Source organism: Herpailurus yagouaroundi, unplaced genomic scaffold (assembly GCF_014898765.1).
Source record: "Herpailurus yagouaroundi ecotype Mexico unplaced genomic scaffold, PumYag 67641, whole genome shotgun sequence".
NCBI lineage: Eukaryota > Metazoa > Chordata > Mammalia > Carnivora > Felidae > Herpailurus > Herpailurus yagouaroundi.
In genome coordinates this window covers 2,523,661-2,546,631 of record NW_024420442.1, presented here as the reverse complement: position 1 = coordinate 2,546,631, position 22,971 = coordinate 2,523,661, and the positions used below count along the sequence as shown (strand labels likewise).

Genomic DNA, 22,971 nt, shown 5'->3' with positions numbered 1-22,971 from the left:
CCTCCCTATCTCCTGGGGGCACCCCAAATAAGCCCAAATCCCTCTCTACCCAACCTCCATTTACTCACGTAGCTCCTCACTTACCCTTTGACAGGATCTCCAAGGCACATGCCAAACTGTCTTGTACCTGTTTCGATGCATCTACGGATCATCAGACGGTAACAAGGCTCAAAAATGTGCAGGGGACAAGGAACCGTGGGGTAGGCCATAGTGCACACGAAAATAGGCACGTTCTTATTCAAGCTGTCAGGAAGAGCAAATGACAGATTTCTCAAAGCCGTGAAGCAGAACACAAAAAGGTTGGTCAAATGTCACTTTGTGGTTCCCCCACAGTAAGGCCAGGGGACCTCAGGTTTTGATGGCTGATTAAAAAAAAAAAAAAAATACTGAGATGCAACCGACACTATGGGCTAAGTCCCATTACTGGTGCAGAGGTTAGCCTAAGAGCTAAGAGATTGAAACTGACATTCTGTACATTCCAATTTGGCTTAAAAAACATCCTCTAGTACCTTCACATTGTGGGTGATAGTTAAACCTCATAGTTCTTTCTTCCTCTCGTGCCCTCTACTCAGAACAATCTCTTCAGGTGTCCTGCTGGCAGTAAAAGCGGACCCAGCTCTCCAGGGGGATGGTGGGAAAATCTCTGCAAGGTCTCATCAGCATTACAAATTTGCAAAGCCCCCAGAAGGTCTGCTCGGCGGCAGGCCCGGCCGGGAGGAGGAGGAGGGAGCAACAAGAGAGGCAAGTGTCCTCTAGCCCAGTGACGTTCCCATGCGTCAGAATCACTGGGGGCCCTTAAATCCAGACAACTGGGCTGCATCACCCCAGAGACACTGGGATATAAGGTCTGGAGCCGGGACCCAGGGGTCTACCCTTCGAGTGTCCATGAAGAAGCAGGCACACAGCCTGATGGGAAACTACGCCAATGGGGCCAGCTCCTCCTGGATCACTGTTCTCTTCTTGGCTAAATCCAACACTGGAACTTATCAATGGATACAAGACCATCTGCCCAAATCCCCCAGAGGATTCAGTTTAGGATTTCTTTAAAGAGAAATCCCTCTTGGCATATTCCAGTGTTTATTAATAAAGCATTAAATGATATTTGAGACAAGGGCTCAGAGAGACTCGCGGTGAATTTAAGAATCAGAAGTAAAAATAAAGATGCCCTGACTAGTAAGTCAATGAGAACAATAGGATTTAGTTTCTAGCTTCTCAGGAAAACACAGTATTCGAAGCGAGAGGCCCACTCAAACGAACCAGTGGCAGTTTAGAAATGTGCTCTACAGGGCGGGCAGAAAACCAGAGCAGCTTTTGCAATCGGGAACCTGGCCCCCAGAATGCTGCGAGGACCCTACTGGGGATCCGGAGGTGGGAGGGCAGCGGTATGAGACGCAGAAGTGAGAGAACGCCTCCTGCTGTTTCTGCTAGGCGGTCTGTCCTTCCAGCCAGGCAGAGAGCTTGGAGCCCTACGGGCACCTCCAGACTCACCCCTCAGCCACAAATGTGCATGGCAGAGGACGCGTGTAACAAGAAACAGCCTTACTCTTACCACGTATTGAGTGCTTCCTGTGCGCTAGCTCATGTGATCTTCCACGTGAGGTAAGGACTTCACTATTCCCAAGCTACAGATGAGGAAACTGAGGCCCAGAGAGGTCAAGTGACCTGCCTAAGGTCCTGAAGGATACTCGCTTTGTGGCAAAACTGGGTCACGAGCCCAGGTCTGGCTGACACCAGGGTTCTTAACCTCCCAGCACCTTCTGAGGTTTCTGCAAACAACCTTCCGCACGCTGTGTAAGTTCCCCTGATCTAGCTGCTTCGGTTTGCTCCTACCAGTGACACCCAGTTACTAGCGCCAAGACGTTGACCCGGTCGGTGGTTTGGCTTATGCGTCTTCAGGCGCGTGCTGGCGACTGCCGAACAGCTGGCTGTCGGCGGGTGGAAAGCTCCGGCTCATAGCGGTTGCCAATTTCTATATAGTGTAGATACGCCCACCGAGGCCAACATCAAGCTACCAGCACGATATTGCTAAGTGAGCAGTTAGGGAGAAACGTGCACATTCAGTTCCACGAGCTGCTACGAGTGAAACTGAAAAGAGATGCAAATACGTACTTGGAAAGTTCTTCCATTTCTTCTTCATAAAGCCGCCTGCGTTCCTTGAATTCTTCTGGCAGGAATTTAGCTATTAGCTCTTCCATTATGACATTTTTGCTATATTTTCTGGATGCCAAGCACTATAGAGGCAACAGGGCACCGAGACATTATGCAGCCATCAGAAAACCACAAAGCACTTCTCACGTAATCAGCAGAACAGCTGAATCAACCACACATTGAGAGTAATTTGGACCCACACATTAGCAGCCGGTAACATCATCACGCACGTATTCTCTGGATGTTACATGCGATTACTTTTATAATTAGAAAAAAATACTTTAACAAGGGGAAAAGACCCGCATTGAAGTTTCAAAAGTTTAGCTTTCCCAAAACACTCAAGTGGAGATTATGTTCTTGTCAAAAAAGGGGGGAAACCCTTCCTTTTCCTTTTATTGGTTACTGCATTTACAAGCTGGCAAAAATGGTCTCCATCTGGGATATGCTGGAAGTCTCTGGTCTAAAGGTTCAGGGAACGAGAAAGCCACTGTCCATCACTGATCTTTTCCTGACCTGTCCCACCCCCGCCCCGTCCCGCCCCGCCCCGCCCCACCTCAATGCTTGGCTTCTGGATATTGCCAGTCTAAATATTTTTCTCCCTCTAACTTTAGCTGAAAACAAAACAAAACAAAACAGCTAAATACTGGGGATTGTGTCTATTTGTTTTTTAAATATACCATCTAGGTATCACTGAAATTATGTTATAAGCCATGAATTCAGAAACGAACTCAGGCCCGAGTGTCACTATTACTATCCTCCCAAACACCCCTAACTAACTTCATGCATATCCAGGGATCCGTAGGTAGAGGGAATTGAGCTGTGTGAACCAGACCACGGGAGTTAAAACATCTGCGAACTGTTTGCTACGGACACTACCCACACAGACCCAGCAGGGGGAGCTCCTGAGTATAAAATTGCTGGTTCGAGACTATTTTTCCTTTCCCAGCATGGGCTGTGTGTGTCTATTCTGCAGTGAACGCGATTAGAATAAAATATTTCTCTCTCTTGGAAATGGTGTAAGTGCGACCCTGTGTGAACACGCAGAGGTAGACGAGAACATTTTCTGGGACCCCACAGCATCTGCTTCTAGGATGCCTTCTCAGCCACTGCCATCGCCTGGCTGCAGAAGATCCACTGCTTTGCCCCGTCCCAGTCTTTGGAGAAAAGCAATGACTCGGGAGGTAGCTAATCCATGGAGGAGGTGACTCCCCCACTGATGCTAAAACAAAAACCCAGGACAGGCACACAGTAAAATGTTAATGGTGGTTTTCTCCAGGTGCTGAGCATACGGGTAGGTTTTTCTTCTTTCTGCTTATTTGGATGTTGTAGTGGTACCACAACACAGATGTATATTTAAGTATAAGGACCGTGGGCCTCTCCCCCACAATCAGGCCAGGAAAATCCCACCCCTTGATTGAGGCAAGGGATGGCAGGGACCCTCCCCTCCAACCCAATACACACCCCAGGGTCGTCCTGGATGATCATTTTACTCCATTCTCTTAGTTTAAACGTTCAGGTGTTGGGAAAACTCAACATGTGACTTCACTGGACCTACATTCACCTAGAGGGTGTCCTGCATCGCTGAGCTCTCCTCAGGGATGACAAGGGTCAAGGAACATTAACACTGGCTGTGATGTGTGCCACACAAGTCCTTGGGGGAGGGAAAGCAAGGTGGGTTCCTGGGCATTCCTGTGCTATAGGAAATTCCATTGGGTCCACCTGAAAAACGATGGTGGCAGTCCGTGTGGCTCATCTGAAAGGACCTGGAAGCCCCAGAGCTTTCCAAGTAGCTAAATATCTGCTAATAAGTACAGCAGCTCGGGCGGCGGGGGGGGGGGCCGGGACAAGGACCTCGCTGAAGGTCTGCGAGGTTTTTCTGGGGACCTGGGAGTGATCTCTGCAAACCACAGAACAAACATGGATGACAAGAAGATTTCAGAGCTCATCTAGTCCAATCCCAGAGAGGACAGAAGATTCACCCAAGATGGCAGTGCACCAGGTGCCATGATGGATGGGCTTAGCACCAGGATCCATGTCTGCCATCGATTTAATACTTTTGTTTCCAACACAAATTAATTTCACTGTTGACAGTTCATAAAAAGCTGGATGTCGCCTCATTTTCCTGAAGGACTTGGCAAAGAGGGGAGGGGTAGCTGTAAGACGGGAAAGATAGACAGGTGGTGTGAGAGGGTATTTTTCCCTAGCACAGTGCACTGGCTTAGGATCAAACAGGACACCATTTTAGTATCCAAGTCCACATAATCTAACCTAATCAAGAAAGAAATAATATTTTACCTGCGAAAGACCATCTTTGCACAGCGGACACTTTGCATTGTGATCTAGGCATCTTTCAAGGCATTTTAAACAAAATGTATGGCCACAAGGTGTTGTGACTGGCTCGTAGAATAATCTGAAATTTAGGAATCAAAATGGAAGAAAAATGATGCAATCAGACAAAAAAAAATAAAAGAGCTACTCAGTGTTATTCGGAAAATTCCGTGTGTGCAAGGGTGGGGGAGGGTCCTTTCTTTTTTACCAGAATTCCCTGCAGTTGCTGTGCTTCAGAAAAGCATTTGCTTTTTATTTCTGAGCTGGATTTGAAAATAATGCATTTATCACCATTTCTGATATAGCTAGATCATTCTGTAACATTAGTTCTAGTCAGCCTCTTCCGACTGGCATCCAGATTGTTTTTCCCTGTCAGGTCTCAGAAAAAGCGAGATTAATGCCCAGAGGGGTCTAAGTAGATTACATTCTAAAATATTTAGCCAACCTGCTCGCCTGAAGATATGTAAACACAGAGACAGATAAGCACACACACAGACACACACACACTCCGTCTCACACATTCATTCATTTAGGTACCTTATATCATATACACAACGGAAAAAAGACTTGGCTTATTTGCTAACCTTCATTCCATTTTTACCTAAGCGATGTTTACTGCCTGAAGGATCCCGAAATTGTGCCTGCAACAAACACGTAACTGCCTTTTGTATGAATGGATCATTTTCTTGGGGGCAGTAGAGTAATTCTGTCAGTGTGCTTACTGATGAACACATACATATAAACATATGTAGGTATGCACACATGCACTTCAATTAGATCCTATTTTAATTCCTTTACGGGAGCCGGCTAATTTCAAAGCAACATGGGGAATCTTTTTAAAAGCCGTTCTACCCATTCAGAGATTCACAGATTTACTTTGCTTTTGGAAAAAGAAAGGCTCACCTGCAGCAGGACCACCGGGTGGGGGCAGCTGACGACGGTGGTTCAGAAGTGGGGCTGGCGCTCACCAAGAGGACAGACAAAAGGGAAAGACAGACGCCTGACCAGCCTGTTTTGACCTCACCAGTGTTCAGTTGCGAGGAAGAGGCCGCCAGCTGCACAGCCCCCTCGTGTGGCCGGGAGGTGTACCAACAGCCTGGCCCACACGGCCAGGCTGAGCAGAATCAAAATGTCAGAGCTGAAAAGTACTGGAGAGAAAAACAACCCACCAACCAGAATGAAACTGAGCTCCAGAGGGGACAAAGCGGCTCATCTGTTGGCAGATGAAGGTCTATCCAACTTCCACTAGCAGTCGTGTGCTCTTTCTGTTAAAACCGCGACTCTCGACCCTATTGGTGTGTGAGAATCACCTGGGGCGCTTTTTCTTTAAACAGCTTTACTGATGTCTAATTGACGTGCAATAAACGGCACGTACTTATGGTGTACAATCTGATAAGTTTTCACGTACGTACACACCTATGAAACTATCTCCGCAACCAAGGTCACGAACACACCCATCGCCCCCAAACATCTCCTCGTGTGCCTTTGTAAACCCTACCTCCTGCTCCTCCCCATGCGCCCCACCATCACCTGCAGACCTTTGAAAAACTACAGGTGCCAGGACCACGCCTGCAGAGGTTCGGGTCAGTTGGTCCAGGGCAAAGGCCAGGCATCAGGATTATTATTTTTTTTTCTTTTAAAGCTCCTTGGTGGTTTGAATGTGCAGCCAGGATTGCGAATCACTGTATTTCACAATCCTACTAATCTCCGCATGGGCAAATCCTCTGTACAGGTCTCCAAACCTAATTACCAAATCTACCAAGGAAAAGACTAGCAGCTGCTGGCACATTCCCCTCTTTCTTGATTTAAAAAAAAAAAAAAATTCTAGTGGAATTTGAGGGGAAAGCATCTTGTGGGAAAGGAAAGAACAGTTTCTTAAGAGAAATCAATTTCGATTTAACAGGCTCTCCACCAAACAGATTCTCACTTGTCCACTCAGCAAAAGTGCTCCGGGTGCCTACTGCGTGCTGACGCGGAGCTAGGCGCCGGCACGTGACAGGGACAGGGTGCACCGGACTTGTAGGAGGTGAGAGGACAGACGTCGAACAGGACGTCGGAAAGGTGAGGTTTCGCAAGTACACGCCTGTACGAATAAAACTTGCTAAAATGTTGAAATTAAGCCAATGAAGGTTTGGAGTAGGAGGGAGGCTTTTCATATATTCACTTTTCCTCCTTTTTGAATGTTTCAATCCTGTTTTAAGAAGCAGTTAATTTGCTTAGCGTAATTAATAGACGCCAGTTATTAAGTTGGCCAAAAACTAAAATTAATTTTCAAAAGCACTCTTTATGATGGAGGTCCTAACCAGCGTACTAAGGCGAGAAGAAAAATAGAGAAGTACGAGGACTAGGATGGAAAAAAACCAAATCTGTCCCTATTCACGCACGGTGCGATGGTAGACTGGGAAAATCTAAAGGAATCTGCAGGATGAGTCTTAGAATCCGTAAGAACTGCTAGTATGGGCAAGGATGTTAGTTACATATACACACGCCCACAACTGTGTTCCATACACCAGCGAAGCGACATGAGAAAATACATTTTTAAACACGGTAACATTGACAACTGCTTTCAACAATCAAGCACCCGGGAATAAACCCAACAAAAGCTGTACGAGCCCTCTGTAGGAGAAAAACTACAAACGCCTCACTGAAAGGAAGCAGAGAAGACCTAGTCAAGTCCCGATGAAAATCCCGGCGGCTTATTTCACGCGTTTGTTTTTGCGGGACTTGACAAGTTGATTTCTAAACTGTGTGAGGCAAGGCAAAGGGTCAAGAGGTGCCAGGACACCTCTACGAGCAGCAGTGTGGGAGGACTTGCTCCACCAGACGTGAGACCGTATTATAAAGCAGCAGTGATGGAAACGGTGTAGGGCTAGCACAAGGACACATAGATCTGTGGATAGAATAGAAAGCCCAGGAATAGACCCAGATCCAGATTCTTCATTTATGACAACTGTGGCACTTCAAAGCAGAGCGCGGGATTTTCAATACATAAATAGCATCCTCAATAAATGCTATTTGGGGTAGTGGGCTGTCCATATGGGGAAATGGAAGTTGGACTGTCTGTCACACCGCGCACAAAAAATCACTTCCATGTGGGCTGGAAAGAGGAACGTGAGACAGTAAAGCTGTTAGAAGATACAACAGAATACGTTTACGACCTCCAGGTAAAAGAAAAAAAGATTTCTTAGGCAAGGTGGGCACCAAAAAACAAAACAAAACAAAACAAAAACAAAACCCACTAACTATAAATGAAAGATCATTTTCATTAAAACCAAGAACTTGTAAGTTCATCCGAAGATGCCACTGAGAGAGCAGAGAGGCAAGCCGCAAGTGGCAGAAGGTATTTCCAGCACACGTGACTAACAGAGGCCTGGTATCTAGAACACACGTAGAGCTCCTATAAGTCCGTAAGAGAAAGAGAACCCGCTCAAAAATGGGCAAAGATTTAAATGCACGAGCATACATAAAAACTGCTCATGGCAATGCTACCCGCAGTAACCCCAAACTAGAGACAGCTCAAATATCCCTCTACCATAGAACTGGTAAAGCAACTGTGCAGTAGGTTCATACAATGGGATGCTATACACTAATGAAAACAAACAAACTTCACCGACGCGCAGCAACATGAATAAATAAACCTTAATACTGTGGGAAAGAAGCCAGAACAAAAAGAAACAGGACAATTCGATTTATGTAAAGTTTTTTAGAAATAGGTAAAGCTAAATTACCCCACTTAGAGACGCATACATGGGTGGTAAAACTATTTTTAAAAAGAGGAGACAAGGGGGAACCTAGGTGGCTCAGTCGGTTAAGCGTCCAACTCTTGATTTCAGCTCAGGTCACGACGTCACGGTTGGTGAGTTTGAGCCCCATGCCGGGCTCTGTGCTGACAGTGCGGAGCCTACTTGGGATTCTCTCTCTCTCAAAATAAATAAATCAACTTAAAAAGATAAAAAGAAGAGACAAAAGTCAAGGTAGCGGTTTCGGTGGGCGGGGGGCAAGGAGTCGTGATTTGGAAGCGGCACACGGAAGGCTTCTGGGGTCCTGGCTGTGTTTTAGTTCTTGAACTGAGAAAGGCTGACTGAGTATCCTCTTTACAATATTTTGTTAAGAGAATACGTTTTTAATTTTTATGTACTTGTCCAAAGTGTTTATTTCACATCTTACCATGTCTCTCAAAAGTGTGATTGGCAATGGGGCGCCTGGGTGGCTCAGTCGGTTAAGCGTCCGACTTCGGCTCAGGTCATGATCTCGCGGTCCGTGAGTTCGAGCCCCTCATCGGGCTCTGTGCTGACAGCTCAGAGCCTGGAGCCTGTTTCAGATTCTGTGTCTCCCTCTCTCTCTGACCTTCCCCCGTTCATGCTCTGTCTCCCTCTGTCTCAAAAATAAATAAACATTAAAAAAAAATTGGCAGGCTGATTTGGAAACCACTGCTGTGATCTACTAGAACGGCCAAACGAGAAAGTCTCATAATCTGCAGTAATCTGAATGCTATGAATCCGAATACTTGTGGTACATTAGTCGATGACGTTAATGGTGGCAACGACTGGGGAGTCTATACCTGCAAAACTGTTTTTCCCAAGAATTTCAAAATTGGGCCTTTTGTCAAACAACGATATCGCTGGCTAGTTAACTGCAGTAAATCCTGACACTTCACGAGCAGATGGGTGAAACAGACACCGAAGGAAACGGCAACTCTTAGCAAGAACTGCGAACAAAACGCCCTGATCGAGTGGTCACAGACAAGAATGCTGCCACAGATGTGGTATAATGATTGCCTTGAAATAACTCAAAGTTCAGATGCTTCGAATGTATCACCTTTCAGGACGCAATTCGCTTCTAGCTTCAGAGCTGCTCCGCTCCTCTAGAAAGGCCGACTGAGTAAAGTGGCAAGGAACAGGTGGAGTAGATTTCACTTGCTATTCTGGGTGCCTGTAAAACTGTTTTTCATATAAATTAACTTTGTACATTGATAGGTGGTAATGAGGATTAGTTCCGCTTTACTATTGAGGAAATTAAGACTCAGGTTAGATGACTTGCCCAAGGTCACACAGCTAGCTAGGAAACAGCAGGGCTTGGGAAGTAGAGTCACATCTGATTCCCTCTGCACTCCGTGACACGGCTGTGAGCATGTGCACATCTGGAACAGACATCATCTATCCGTGTGTACCTGCACGTACTGACAACATAGTTTTCTCTGTCCCTCTCTGTCTCTCTCCCTTCCCTCTCGCCCCACTCCAGAGAGAGAGAGAACTCCATAGAGAGAGAGCTCGAAACAGGAATATACTCGAATTCCTCTCCCTTTCATTTACCGCTTTAGGTAATGATTTCAGAAAACACGTCAGGGAGGCATTTATAAATCAGAGTAGAGCCGGATTTTCTCACAAGAAAGCATTTTACATTGTCACAGCGGCGGAGTAAACAATAGTAATAATAAATGCTTTCAGTTAGATGTCAGCCCGGATAAAATGCTTGGCTTGTCTGGAAATAGCTATCTTTGCCCACCAGTTACATCCTTGTATTGTGTTCTTTTGGTGCTATCAAATGAGAGTGAAGAAGGAATAAGAAGGAGGGGGTGGAGAGAGGGAAAGAGAGAGAGAGAGGGAGGGAGGGAGGGCAGGAAGGAGAGAGACGGTGAGGGGGTGGGGGGAAGGGAACCGGCTGCTTAACGCCCAGCTATTCGAGTGGCTAAAACGAGGTTAAATACAAAGTTTTCATTGCGATTGACAAAGAGGTCACTGGGCCATTAGGTAAGTGGTTCAAAAATCACACATGCTTGCTCCACATCTCAAAATAGCCTTGTCACCCCAAAGGCGCTGTTCCACACCAGCCCCAGAGGTGCCCTCCCACCCACCCCAGCGGCGAGAGGCTCCCACCTCCGTAGATCTCAAGGGAGGGGTTTCGGTCACTAAAGACTGAGGAGCAGAGTTCTGAGGCGTTGGAATTAGGAAGCAGCCTCCCTCGACGGAGCTCTGCCAATCCAGCCAGAGGGACTCGGCGATTATCAAGTGTCTCATTAACGCACGCTCCAGTTACCGTTCCATTCGTCTTTTCCGCCCCTTTCCCTGCGAGACACGGAAGCCGCTCCCGAGTGTCTCTCCAGAGCCAGGCCGGCTTCACGCTCCAACTTGTCTTCTACCGATGCGGTGCCGCGGGACTGGATTTCATTCTAGAAACTTGCGCAGGAGGTGCAAATGTCTAGTTTCGTGACCCAGCAGATGGTCTGAAGATATCTCAACCCTTAGCCGCCCTCTCCCCCTGCCAAAGACAAGTGAGGGTCGTGATAGAAGCCGGTACGGATCCCAATGACAATAAAAAGGAAAAAAAAAACCACTAGCGGGTTGGAAGCAGGAAGTCTGTCAGGGCTGTGTTCAGACCAAGGCATGTCTGTGAAACGGCCTTGTCAACATCTGATATCCGCCTTGCAGACAAACCCTGCTGGAGGGGGAACTACGTGCTTGTGACCAAGGGCTAGGGCCTTCAGAGCCTCGAGGTCACAAACGCTCTCCGGACTTGGCAGGTTTCTCGGCACCCTAAAGCGGCTGGAGTCCCCCTATAACTTCCTAGGCCTATCCGACAGTTGCCCCCAGACAAAGATGGGCTTTTGTTCTGAAGCCCCACTCAGAGCAGAGGGGCAGGATAAGGGAAGTGAAGGCTTTTAAACTCAGGGCGAGCAAACCAGAAGGGGGGGGGTCTCATCCTCCTGGTGTTTATTTCTCGGAGCAAATTTCTAACCCTTCTCCGAAGCTCCCTGTTGAGATCAGGGACAAACAACACGGAAGGGAGAGAGCGGAGGAACCAGAACAAAAGAACTCCAACCTCGGGGTTGTGAGTCCTCAGCGAAAACACAAACAGGATGAGTCTGTGTGTTTGGTTTTGCTGGTTTCGCTGGATGTCGGGAGGGGCGTGAAGAGGAGGGTGAGTCCGGCGAGGACTCGGGCTCTCTGAGCAAGCTGAACCAAGTCTGTCGAAGTCTGACACCTGGAAGACCGCGGCTCACATCGCAGGCTTAGAGCCTCGATGGCAAAGGCCCATTTCTCTGCTTGGCCAGGACCCGCCTACTGCTTTGTTGTGAGGGGGAGAGGGAGATGGCAAAAGGGAACTGGTTACATAACCCACCTCACTCTCGCCCCCTCCACCCAAACCTCCCGTATTACATCCAGAAGGCTCTCCTTGGGTGCTGCTGCGTTCCATCTGCCGAACTGGTCATTTTCAGGTCTGCCTGATCCCAGGAGCAAGTCTGACAACTCAATTTTTTCGAAATGTTTATTTATTTTTGAGAGAGAGAGAGAGAGAGACGCAGAGAGTGAGTGGGGGAGGGGCAGAGAGAGACGAAGAGAGAGAGTCTGAAGCAGGCTCCGGGCTCCAAGCTGTCAGCACAGAGCCCGACGCGGGGCTCGAACTCACGAACGGTGAGATCAGACCTGAGCCGGAGTTGGACGCTTAACCGGCTGAGCCGCCCAGGCGCACTGCAATTTTTTTTTTTTAAGAGAGAAAAAGTACATGTCCAGGCAATGGCGGCCTTACTCGTTTCTATGCAAACAAGAAAAGTCCTTCCGAATACAAATGCACGTGATTGATATGGAAGGCATCGTGCTCGCAAAGGGCAAGAAAACATCTCAGGATCCTTGGTTGGCTGGATCCCAGTGTGTGGTAGACCACGAGATTTTTCTTGACATCTCTTGGGTCAACCATCTTAACAACTTTTGTGCAAATGTCTCAGTCTTCTTTTAATGCTATGTTGAAAAAAAAAACAATCCACATTTGAGAATCTACTGAATTCTGTGGACCTTGCTCTGGAAACACACACACACACACACACACACACACACACACACACACATTTTTACATACAACTTGAGGCAATTCATAGATCTATGTAGAATCCACACATAGAACTTCCTCAGGGGTCCGGGGGCCTAAAGTTGAAGAATCTCTGGCCTAGGAAAAAAAGTTCCCATTTATGGAGTATTTACTCTATGTCAAGCACTATTCTAATAAGAGAACTGAGAGTCTCTCAATCATGACAACCTCACAGGGTAGGTAATACTCTTCCCTATTTACTGACGAGAAAACAGTGGCAAAGAAGATCACTTGCTCCAGGCCGAACAGCCAGTAAACGGCAGAGCCAGGGCTCAGGCCCACCCTGTCTGGCTTTGGAGCTCATCCTCTTAGCCACAAAGTCACAGCTGTGAAATGAAACAGATGGATGTAATTTTTTGCACGCAGACCATGCTTCTACCGGCTTCCTTTTTTTTTTTTTTTTTGAGGGGAGGGGTGGGCAGGTGTGTGCATAATCTGCCTCCCCACTGGGTAGAGAAGAGATGCCAGGCCGAGTAGTACGTGCCTAGTACTAACACTGTTCGAAACAAAAACCAGTTGGGCCCTCTACTTGACTGCCAAAGAACAGGCCCATGGCATCGACATTAGCCCCTGAGCTTTGAGATCTTGATCGAGCAGTTGCGATTCGTTCCACGGTCAGGAACTCAACTACCTACGAGGTGCCAGGAAAGTAATGCAAATATGAGACACAGGCTGGTACTGTCAGGTGGTGGGGGGGGAGGGGAGCCATGGCCCAACTGGAGAGCGTGTGTCCTGTCTCGGAGCATTCACATTTAACAACAACCAAAAAACTCCCGTGAAGGCCACACTAAAGACATTCAGCCTGTGGCCATCAGTTTGCGACTCTGAGTGGACCGTTTCCTCCCCGCTGTCTTGGTATTTCCCAGTCAGGAGTGCAGGGAGTGTAATCTGTAAGCAAGGGACACGAGCTAGCCCGTGTGACAACCAACAGCAAGATTTTCATTTTGTTAGAACCATGCTTTTCCGTGCTAACCAACCAAACGGTAGGTCCCTGGCAGAAAGGTCCAGAATCCCCCCAGAAAAAGCAGCTTCAGGCAGTAAGCGATAGTACCCTTCACATACCTCATACACAGGGAGCATTCAAGGTCAGATGCATCAAAGGACGGGAGTGGAGCACTGACCGCAGCTCTGGCCCCCTGGTCAGCGGGAGGATCTGTGATTTAGAAAGCAGTATGTCAGAGGCAGACCAAGCTAGCTTGCACAGTCAGCACTTCTGAGGCAGAACCACCCCACTAGATTTTCAGCTTTCCACCCTCAGCGCCTCCCAGAGGGTTGATTCGGTGGCCACCCGAGCCACTGGGAGTGGGGTCCCCTGAGGGAGGCCCTGGTAGGTTTCCAGCAGGCCCACGGGAAGAGAGATGCGAACCAGGGAACGTCCGGGAGCCCTGGGGACTTCACTCCGATGCAACAGGCACCTCACTCTACAGAGGCAGCGGTTCCCGGGGCCGAGCGAGGCCTTCAAAGCCGACACCGAACCTTGGCACCGCCAGCCTCTCTCGGAAAGACACCGGGCTGTGGCTGCTGCTTCTCAACTGCCTAGCTGCGGGCGCCCAGCTGGGAAGGATGAGCGTGAAGCCTGATCACGCCTCCCTGCCCCTACATTCCTGGAACGGAGAGGAGGGTAGGGACAGGTTGGCCTGGAAGGCGACACCATCAAGGGTACGAGGTGTCACTACTCGATACGGGGCTTGACCTCAGGCCTCGGCTTTCTGTTATTAGCGAGCCCCGGCAGTATGCTAGCAAACCGTGCGCTCTCACAGAAGCTTCACCATGACCTGAGGCGGCACAGCTAAGTGCCAGAGCCGGGCCGCACACCCAGAGCCCAGGGAGCCCGCGGAGCCCTTGGATGGAGGCTAAGGAACCCGCATATGCCGGTGAGCCCAGGCACCTCCTTCAAGCCCCTTGGTCCCTGGGTAGAGTCAGTACCTGGCTTTCTGGCTTTAGTAGGCACCTCTGGGTCTTGGGGTCCAAATTGACAGCGTTTCCTTTTCTTTTCTTGGCATTTGCCAGCCTTGGCAGAGGCAGCATCCCCCTTCTCCTCCTGGTCTCCTGCCTGGCCTTTCCCGTTGCCTTCTTGCCCCTCCCCCTCTACTTTAACTGGGTTCTCCAGGCTGCTGCGGTCTCCCGCGGCCGCTGCTTCCTCCTGACTAGAGCAGTGCGGGAGCTCCCGGCTTTCCTGGACGAAGAAAGAGCCAAATGTCAGCACCAACTCGGGCCCAGGATCATCCTCTGACATCGCTACCCACCGGGGGCAGAGAGAAAACTGCACAGCCCTGATCATTTAGTGGACACCCAGCTTAAGGAGCAAAGGCATGCCTGGCCTGGGTGAAGTTGACGACCTTCCCTGGGCGAGGACAGAAGGGTATGTAGGGGACAGACTCCTTGGGCTGTGATAAAGGGGACAGATGCAGAGTGTGGCACCACCGGGCCCTCTCCTGGCCAAATCTTTCCCGTTACCACCTGAGGGAAACAAAGACAGGCGGTGAGGGCAGGTCCTGTCACTCGATCCTTCCTGTCGCTTTCGCTGCCCTTCCAGGCCATCTGCGAGCCCCACACCCAGCTCCAAAAGGACTTTCGCTAAGGCTCTGGCATAGGCCTGCAGGGTTACCACAGGTACCAGAGCCCCGTGTTACACGGGTCAAAAGAATCAGGGACAAACCACTCTTTCGACTGGCTTTTGGGCGAAAAGTGAAAAAGAGACAACTCATTTGGCAAAACGACCAATGATGTCTCTAGCCTTTTAAAGAATTTCCGTCCAGGAGGGGGTATTTGAAAGTGGATCTAGAAGTAAATCCAAACACCAGGGGGTGTTTGTGCAGATTCACCCGGAGAACCCTGAACCCTACTCTAAATCCACAGTCCAGGAGTCCAAATGCTCATGTGGGTTTTTTTCCCCTCCAACCCCCGAGCCACCCCCCCCCCCCGCCGAAATTGGTAGATAGGTGGGGAAATGGGGGGCATCTGGTCGGGAGAGGTCAGTGAGCTTGATATGGGTTTTCTCAGTCTCTAACCTGGGGGGGTTCAGGGGTTCGAGCCCCAGGCATCCACATGGGAAGACACTGCTTTGCAAAGCAAAGCTTGTGTGGAAGCCGGATCCCCGCTCCCAGCTGGCTCACCCTGGAAAAGCCAGGGGTGTGATTTTCCTTCCTTTCTGTTCCAGCTGCAATGGGAAGCCACTCCAGACACTCCAGCTCCCGATTAGTGTTCTCAATCATGTAACAGTGGTCGCAAACATGACTGAAATGCACTTGGGGTTCTCTGCTTCCAGGAGGTACTCAGTCCTGCTCCCCCTCTTTTTTCTTAAAGTCAGGCCCACCTGCATTTTGTTCCTTCTCCAGGGTGGGGACAGAAGCAGGGAAAATGGAAGGCCCCTGCCTGCCATGGAGATCACAGGGCTTCCATACAGGGGAAGAACACACCACCTGGACGGAGGGGAGACGGTTGCCTCAAGGTGCCTCGGTGCTCAGTGCTAAACTTTGCCTTCAAGTCTGGACCCCTGAGCCCCGGCTTCCGCCCACTTGCCCTCTGCTGGGAAAGCGAGGGCCTGGAGCCCATCTCTCTCTCGTTCTGTTCCCTCGTTTTCAAAGACAGGCGCAAATACCCATCTTTCTCCCAGGGACTTAACGCTTCCCAAATTGCTTCCCTCTTCCTGGCTACAAATACATACTGGGAGTCTACACATGTGTAAGACACTGCGAGGGAATATAGAACTACCTCCGCTTGGGGATCAAATGGAGTTGTCTTTGCACAAGGAACTCAGCTGGTGCTCAAAGACCAGCAGCTTGAACAAACAACAAAAAAAAGCAGGAAAGGAGGGGTTGTCAGGCCTCTTTCCAGGCTCCGCCCCCAAGCTGATAAAGCCACCCAGATTGAATGAATGGTTCCAGGGGAAGCGGGCCGATTCCTTTCTACTGCGGTCAAATCTCTCCCTCAGCTGGATCTGACCAAAAACTGAAAAACGACTGTAATAAGGTTAAAAAACAAAAAAACGAAAAACAAAAAAAACAAAAAACAACCCGGGGACCGTGCCTGAAATCCAGTTTTATCTGCAAGAAATATAACCTCCTAGCAAAGAACATGGCCACCAGCGACTCCTTTTCTTCTTTCTCAGGAACCGAAGGAGAGGCAGGGCTCACTCCCACGTCTGCCCACACAACAGCCAAACGAAGCATCACGAGCGAGCTGGGCGAGTTGAGTTTTACCTGTGGTAACTTTGGTAGATTATGACTGGTGCCTTCAGTAGCCATTGACTCTACGTGTTCCTTTAATCTAGGGTGAGGTGCCAACAACTTCAGGATATCGGGAAAATGTTCCTGAGACTCCCCCGGGACTGATGGTGAAAAGAAACTAAGGAGAAGCTGTGACATAAAACAGAAGACTTCACTACTTAAGTTTTCTACAGGTGCTCGGGTGAGAGGGGGAGGGGTGGGAGGGGCAGGGGGCACAGCTTGTGGGGGGACACTCCAGGGAAGCAGCGTGGGACCGGAGACCCCAACACGCCCGGGCAAGGGGCCTCCCTTCGGCGTGCATCAGAACCAGGGAGCGTAAGAACTCTCCAGGCTCCAAGTTCCCACGGCTGGCTGCCCCAGGTCTCAAGTGCAGCCCAGGCATCTGGACTTCAAAAAGGCACCACGGCTGCCTTTGTCGCCCCGGCCAGTTAAGAACCGTCACTCCCATGCTAGTGTTCCATAGAAATATCTACGGTGGGAATTCAAAACCTATCTAGGAGGAAAGAGACAGAGAGGTGAAGGCAGGCGAGAAACATCACTGGGCCTGCAGTCAGCTACGTAGCACCACCATAGGCAGAGGTCTACAAACGTCCTCCAGGCTCCTGGATAGGTCTTTCCCCTGCCGGCCCGTTTCGCGCCCTCCTCCCCGGACCGTCCTCCTTGGATTTCCAATCCCTTCCACAGCAAAGTGGTGGGAAAAGCAGAACCCAGCCTCTCCTCCCCCATTCCGGCCTCCGCTGTGGGGAGACTGTCCGGTAACTTCAAACACTGGAGGCAGGCAGGCTCCAGCCCTCGGCTGGTTTCCCTTGCAGATGGATACGGTGCGGGGCGGGGGGACGTGGCAGGTACAAGACCCAGAACCCCCAGAAGGGACTGGGAGGCAAGGATGTGTGTTCTCGTGCGGACTGCCCGCATTCTCGCTTCAATCCTCCCCTGCGCCAGCACGGGTTACGGGCGGACACATGTCTCTACCGTATGTAACACGGAACACAAGAAAGCGGGTCGCCTGGCTTCCAAAACACATTGAAGTGCCTGCCACTGGGCAGCCGCTGTACTGCTCGGAGACCCACTTAAGGGCTGCCCCGTGCCCTTGCTCAGGAGAACAGGGTGTTTACCGATCAAGGGAGTCGGACCGAAATTCTGAGCAAACCCTGTCCAGGTTGATCCGTTCCCTTGCTGGCCCCCAGCAGGGCCTTCACCATGTCCCTTCGGATGTCAGCACTCTCCACACAGCCGAACCTTGCTCGGCCTCTGAGGCTGGCTCCAGTGCCACCACTCCAGCCTCCGGGACCTCACTTGTCCTTTCGTGCTCTCCGCTGCACCACGATCGAGCACCTGGTACTGACTACACAGTCTCGCGTCAGCCTCAGATTGTGCCGCGCACCTACGTCTTTCTGACCAGATGGCCAGCTTTTGGAGGCACGTCACAGATGTCCAATACGTACTCATCACACCGGATGGAATGGAATTAAGACACTTATCCATCCCAGGGCCCAGGGAGAGGCCGAGGGTTCCAGCTGCTTGTGGGGAAACCCACTTCCCACGTCTCAGTTGGTAAAGGAGGGAGGCAGGGAGGTACTCACAGTGCCCAGGGCCAAAAATGCCAGCTTTCAGAGGCCCCTCCTCCCCAGGAGCCAAAGCTGGCCTTCAGAAACCCTCCCGAGTGGCCCGACAGGACCAACCCGCTTCTGAAGCAGTTTCCCTGGAATCCTCCCCCAAAGAGCACGATACTTGCTTGTCGTGCTGAGCATCAGGTGACGTATGCAACCGTTGAATCACTATATCGTACACCTGAAACTAACATAACACTATGTGTTCACTAACTGGAATTAAAACAAAAACTTAAAAAAAAAAAAAAAAAAAAGAGCAATGGTGCTCTCTGGTGGCAGCCACACAGCATCCGAAGGTACCAGGATTAGAGGGCAGAGCATGGAGGGGGCAGGGGGGCAAGGAGGCAGAGGAGAGAAATCGAAGGAAACAAGGAAGAAACAGCGACTGCACTTTGCTTCTTACCTTTACTACCTAAGATCTCATTCTAGACCTTCCCAGCGGCTTTGGAAAACAAAAGTGGGGGTCAACGCTCAGGGAGAATGATCATTCCACGTGAATGAAAGTCAATTCCACCTCAGGGTCAGCCTCGGAAAGGCCCAAATGGGTCAAGAAGGGGCAAAAAGCATCTGCAGTAAAAGCAAACACTAAAAAGAAACCTAGGCCTGTGAGCGTCTAAGGTCGCTAACTACTGCCAAGTGAACCTGGACCGTCTTCATCAAACCTGTAGCCCCGAAACTGGAACAATCCAGTAAATCAGAACTGCTGAGGGCCCTCAGTGTTCGTACGCGGCTGCCGTGCCCTCATCACAGCCCGTGGAAATCCGCCTCTAAGTTCTCGCCCCAGCTTCAGAACTCCGGGACACTCATCATGGGCCTAGGCTCCCTTGTAGGACACATGCAGGATCGCGAGGTCCTTAAGGACCGAGGCCGTGGCTTCTGCGTCTTCGGGTCTCCAGAGAGGTGCTGTGCCAGAGCGAGATTCTTCTAACCAACCTTTGTCGATCCCCCCGCCCCCAGAACGGGACAGCCCTGTTGCTCCTCTCCCCTCCACCCCACCAGTGAGCGCCGAGAGGCCTGGCATGTCTTCCTGGGACAGAAGAACGGTGGGCCGCCAGGAAGGCAGACTCTGGAAGCAGACGGAGCTGGGTTTGCCTGCCCTTTCTCCAATCACGAGCTGCGTGGCCTCGGGAAAAAGACTCCCGGCCTTGGCTTCCTCACCTGTCCCATCTGTAACTTGGGATTAAATAACATCACCTACCCTCAAAGGGATGTTGTGGAGATGAAGTCATATCTCCCACAGAAAGCCCCAGCACAGTGCCTGGTGCACTGGGAATTGCTCGTTAAACGTTAGCTGTTATCGTTATTAGTCACGCCATGGACTGCACTTAAGATTCGGGAAAGGGTCCACAGCTTGGAGCACATTCTCTGCCACCAGTGCTCTGCTCAAGAACACCCTGCCCACTTTCCCAAACCAGGCCATGGCAACTTTCCAGGAAGAAATCTGTGTGGGGCAGAACCTCCAGAGCTCGGCTCCCCTAGTTCACTGATTTTGCTAAAGATTCCTTTCCCGAGCCTTCAGAAGCCAGTCCAGTCCCTTGCTCCCTTTCTTCGTCCACGGCTCTGCCAAACCTCACCAGGGCGGGGGCACTGGACACAGGTGGTGAACAGGGGGAGGGGCACAAGGAGGGCAGAGGCGACCACTGTCTGTCAGCATCCAACTTCTAGGCCAGTTGGCCACACAGTCTGAAAGCACACTGCAGAACAGTAAGCACTGACGTCCATGAACTGAGGACCCTTGAGCCCTTCACCAGTGCAAACATCTCATGAATTAAACACACACACACACACACACACACACACACACACACCAGCCACATTCTCCTGGCACTCAAGCGTCGGAATGGCTGCTTGCATTATACCGTAATGGTCCCTGACTTACATCTGTGAGACAGTGTGTGTGTTCTATTTCTAGCAAAGGCTGAAGGCTAGAGTTCTGCATATAGCAGGGGAGATGGTGACCAACATTCCTGGTGAGGAGCTGGCTGTCCTGTGTGTCCGGTGAGGCCGTGACTCAGCCAAAGCAAAGTTCTACAACCGCAGGCAGCCCCACACCCCTGACCTCTGGTCAACAGCCAGAATCTCCAGAATCTTCCATCCCCCTGTTAACTTATCTGGCTTGATTTGGTTTGGTGTGGTTTTCCCACTCACAGCTCAGACCCTGAGTTTAAGAAGCAAGAACATGCCTCAGAGCCTCCTACAAAAATGCAGGAACTGCTCAAACTGATTGCACACGCCAAGAGGACGGTGTGTTTCTGAGCAATCAATTGGCACTTGTGTCTCCTTCCTGCCCCCTTAACCAAGGGAGCCACCCACTCAGGGCCCTAAATGCCAGGGAGGGTAGTTCCCTCAGTCCCTCCCTGGACAAGACAGACAAGTGGGAGCCCGCTGGGCAGCTGGATCTGATACCATCTCAACTCACCCTTTGGGCTTCAGATCTTGCTCTTTTGTTCTTTCCATCGAGGGACACACAATATAGAAACTCCCTTAGTGCTTCCTCCACCTTGCCTAAGGTGGCCAAGGCCTGTGCTTTTCTGAAGTGTGCCTGGAAGAAAACATCGGCATTCAATCCTGTTCTTATTTATCTATCGACTTCTTGACACTGGCTAAATGTTTCGTGAGTATTTGCTACTGTGTGAAGGGGCTTAGAAGGACTATCTCTTGTCAGGGCTCCTGGGTGGCTCAGTCGGTTGAGCATCGGACTTCGGCTCAGGTCATGATCTCATGGTTCCTGAGTTGGAGCCCCACATCGGGCAGAGCCTGCTTCGGATCCTCTGTCCCCCTCTCTCTCTGCCTCTCTCCTGCTTATTCTCTCTCTCTCAAAATAAGTAAATAAAAACTTAAAAAAAAAAAAGAACTGTCTTATCTACAGTCCTATACATGTAGACAAATGGTCTGAAGCCCATTTTACAGAAAATAAAACTGAGACCCAGAAAAGTGACGTGCCCAAAGTAACACAGAAGGCAAACTGTGGAATCAGGGTTTAAGACTGGGTCCGACTGATACCAAAGTCCAATCTCCTAATCCCTGTGCCATATGACCTTCCCGCTGCCCCACTGTTGTATTGGAGGGATCACCAAATGTAGCAAGAACCCTCATCTTTGAAGCACCTACTAGCCAGCTTTTAAGACCCGTTCCAATATGCCTTTCTATTCACTAGCCCATCAAGCAGAGATCTAGTTCACATTACTGGCTGCTGAGTGACCACCCATACTTGCTGATCATTCTTCAGAAGAGGCCCAAGGGAAGGGACAAGGCCTCTCCAAGACGTCAAGGTAGTTAGTGGCAAAGCTGAAACTAGAACTGTGGTCACGACGCCCAGAATGCTCTTCCCCATAAAGCAGATTTCCCTTCAGAGGGCCAACCAGGGACCAAGCAAATGCTTTCCGTCCTGTAGGCTCAGCTCACTTCTGTTCCCTCACCACATCTTTAAAAAGTATAAAAAGTTTTAGGGCTCCTCGGGGTCCCCGCCCAACTGCCCTGGCAAAGAAACTCCAGAGGTAGCAGACGAGCATTCTGGGGGAAGAGGCAGGAACAAGAAAAGAGCTGGGAAGAGGGCTATACTCTCTCTGTGCCTTGGGACAGGTGGCCCTTGCAACTTGGCTGGGAGGGCATTGCTCCTGAGTCATCTAGGGTGCCCCTCGGGGGCCTGCTCCCCACTCCCTTGCCTCCACGGCTGACCCTGAGTCTAACTTAGAGAAGGAGATGATCCAGGTTGCAGCTGCTGGGCACTCCCAGCTTCCCCCTAACATGCCTCTACAGGCCCTGGTGAGGTGCCCTCTGGCTCCAGCCTGGCTCCAGGCGCCGGCAGGGATCTGCCTTCTTGAGCAGTGGCCCCTGCTCCAATCCTCTCGGGGACCTCCCCCCGTGTCCCCCGCCCCACTCCTGGGGCCTAATTTCGGCTGATACTTCGGTGTCGATGGCTTCCCCCACTGCTCCTCCCAGCAGTGCTTACCAGGGGCCCCCTGGAGAAAGGCTTGCCTGACATTTCAGGGCGGCTGGAGGCGATAAGTGTTGGGGGACTGGAGAGGCCTCTGGGACCCCTCCAATCATACCCAACAGCAACCCAGACACACCACCTGTTCAGGGCAGCCAGCCCGGCCCACCGAGAGCGTTCCACAGGCAGGGTATGCTGAGTACCACTGCGCCTGGCTGGGTTGGCTGGAAAAGGGCTGCAGGAGATGCCCCTGCCCTAGGGGCACCGCACAGAGAAATGGCGGGAATGGGGCACCCGGGTGGTTCAGTTGGTTAAGCATCTGACTCTCGGTTTCGGCTCGGGTCACAACCTCTCAGTTTGTGAGTTCGAGACCGGCACCGGGTTCGGAGCTACCAGTGCAGAGCCAGCTTGGAATCTTCTCTCTCCCTCTCTTTCTGCCTCTCTTTCTGCCCCTCCCCTGCTTGCTCGCGCTCTCTCTCAAAATAAACAAACTTCAAAAAAAAAAAAAAGAGAGAGGAAGAAAGAAGGAAAGAAAGAAAGGGTGGGAAATATGCACATCGGGGTATGAGTTGGTTTTGAATGGTATGCATCCACTCACATCTTCTCTCAGCCCCCAAGACAGTTCGTTCTCTAGCTTTGGCGCTCTGCTTACCCCAGCAGTTGGGGGGAAACGAAACTCCTTCCGTCAACTCTGATTTCACTGAGGAAGTCACTTTTCCCAGTTCATCTGAAACGGTCCGCCACTTCTCAGCCCTGCTTCCCACCGCACCACCCACTATCGAGGCTCCCACCCTGAGGCCCTAGGTTGAGGGTGGGGGTGGAAGAAGCTGCAAGAGGACTCCTCTTACCCCCCCCAGGC

The 22,971-nt window shown here is 50.5% G+C and overlaps 1 protein-coding gene across 1 annotated transcript in view; it reads right to left on the bottom strand.

Annotated features, from left to right (window-relative positions):
- LONRF3 (LON peptidase N-terminal domain and ring finger 3) overlaps nt 1–22,971 on the bottom strand; it is a 38,973-nt gene that overhangs the window by 10,141 nt on the left and 5,861 nt on the right. Inside the window, exons 3-10 of the mRNA XM_040467976.1 lie at nt 21,685–21,691; nt 20,598–20,751; nt 16,542–16,697; nt 14,266–14,515; nt 13,402–13,492; nt 4,444–4,558; nt 2,110–2,231; nt 85–243 (exon numbers count right to left, since the gene is read on the bottom strand). Of these exons, the coding sequence (XP_040323910.1) occupies nt 85–243; nt 2,110–2,231; nt 4,444–4,558; nt 13,402–13,492; nt 14,266–14,515; nt 16,542–16,697; nt 20,598–20,751; nt 21,685–21,691 (1,054 nt within the window). The remainder of the gene's footprint in view (nt 1–84; nt 244–2,109; nt 2,232–4,443; nt 4,559–13,401; nt 13,493–14,265; nt 14,516–16,541; nt 16,698–20,597; nt 20,752–21,684; nt 21,692–22,971) is intronic.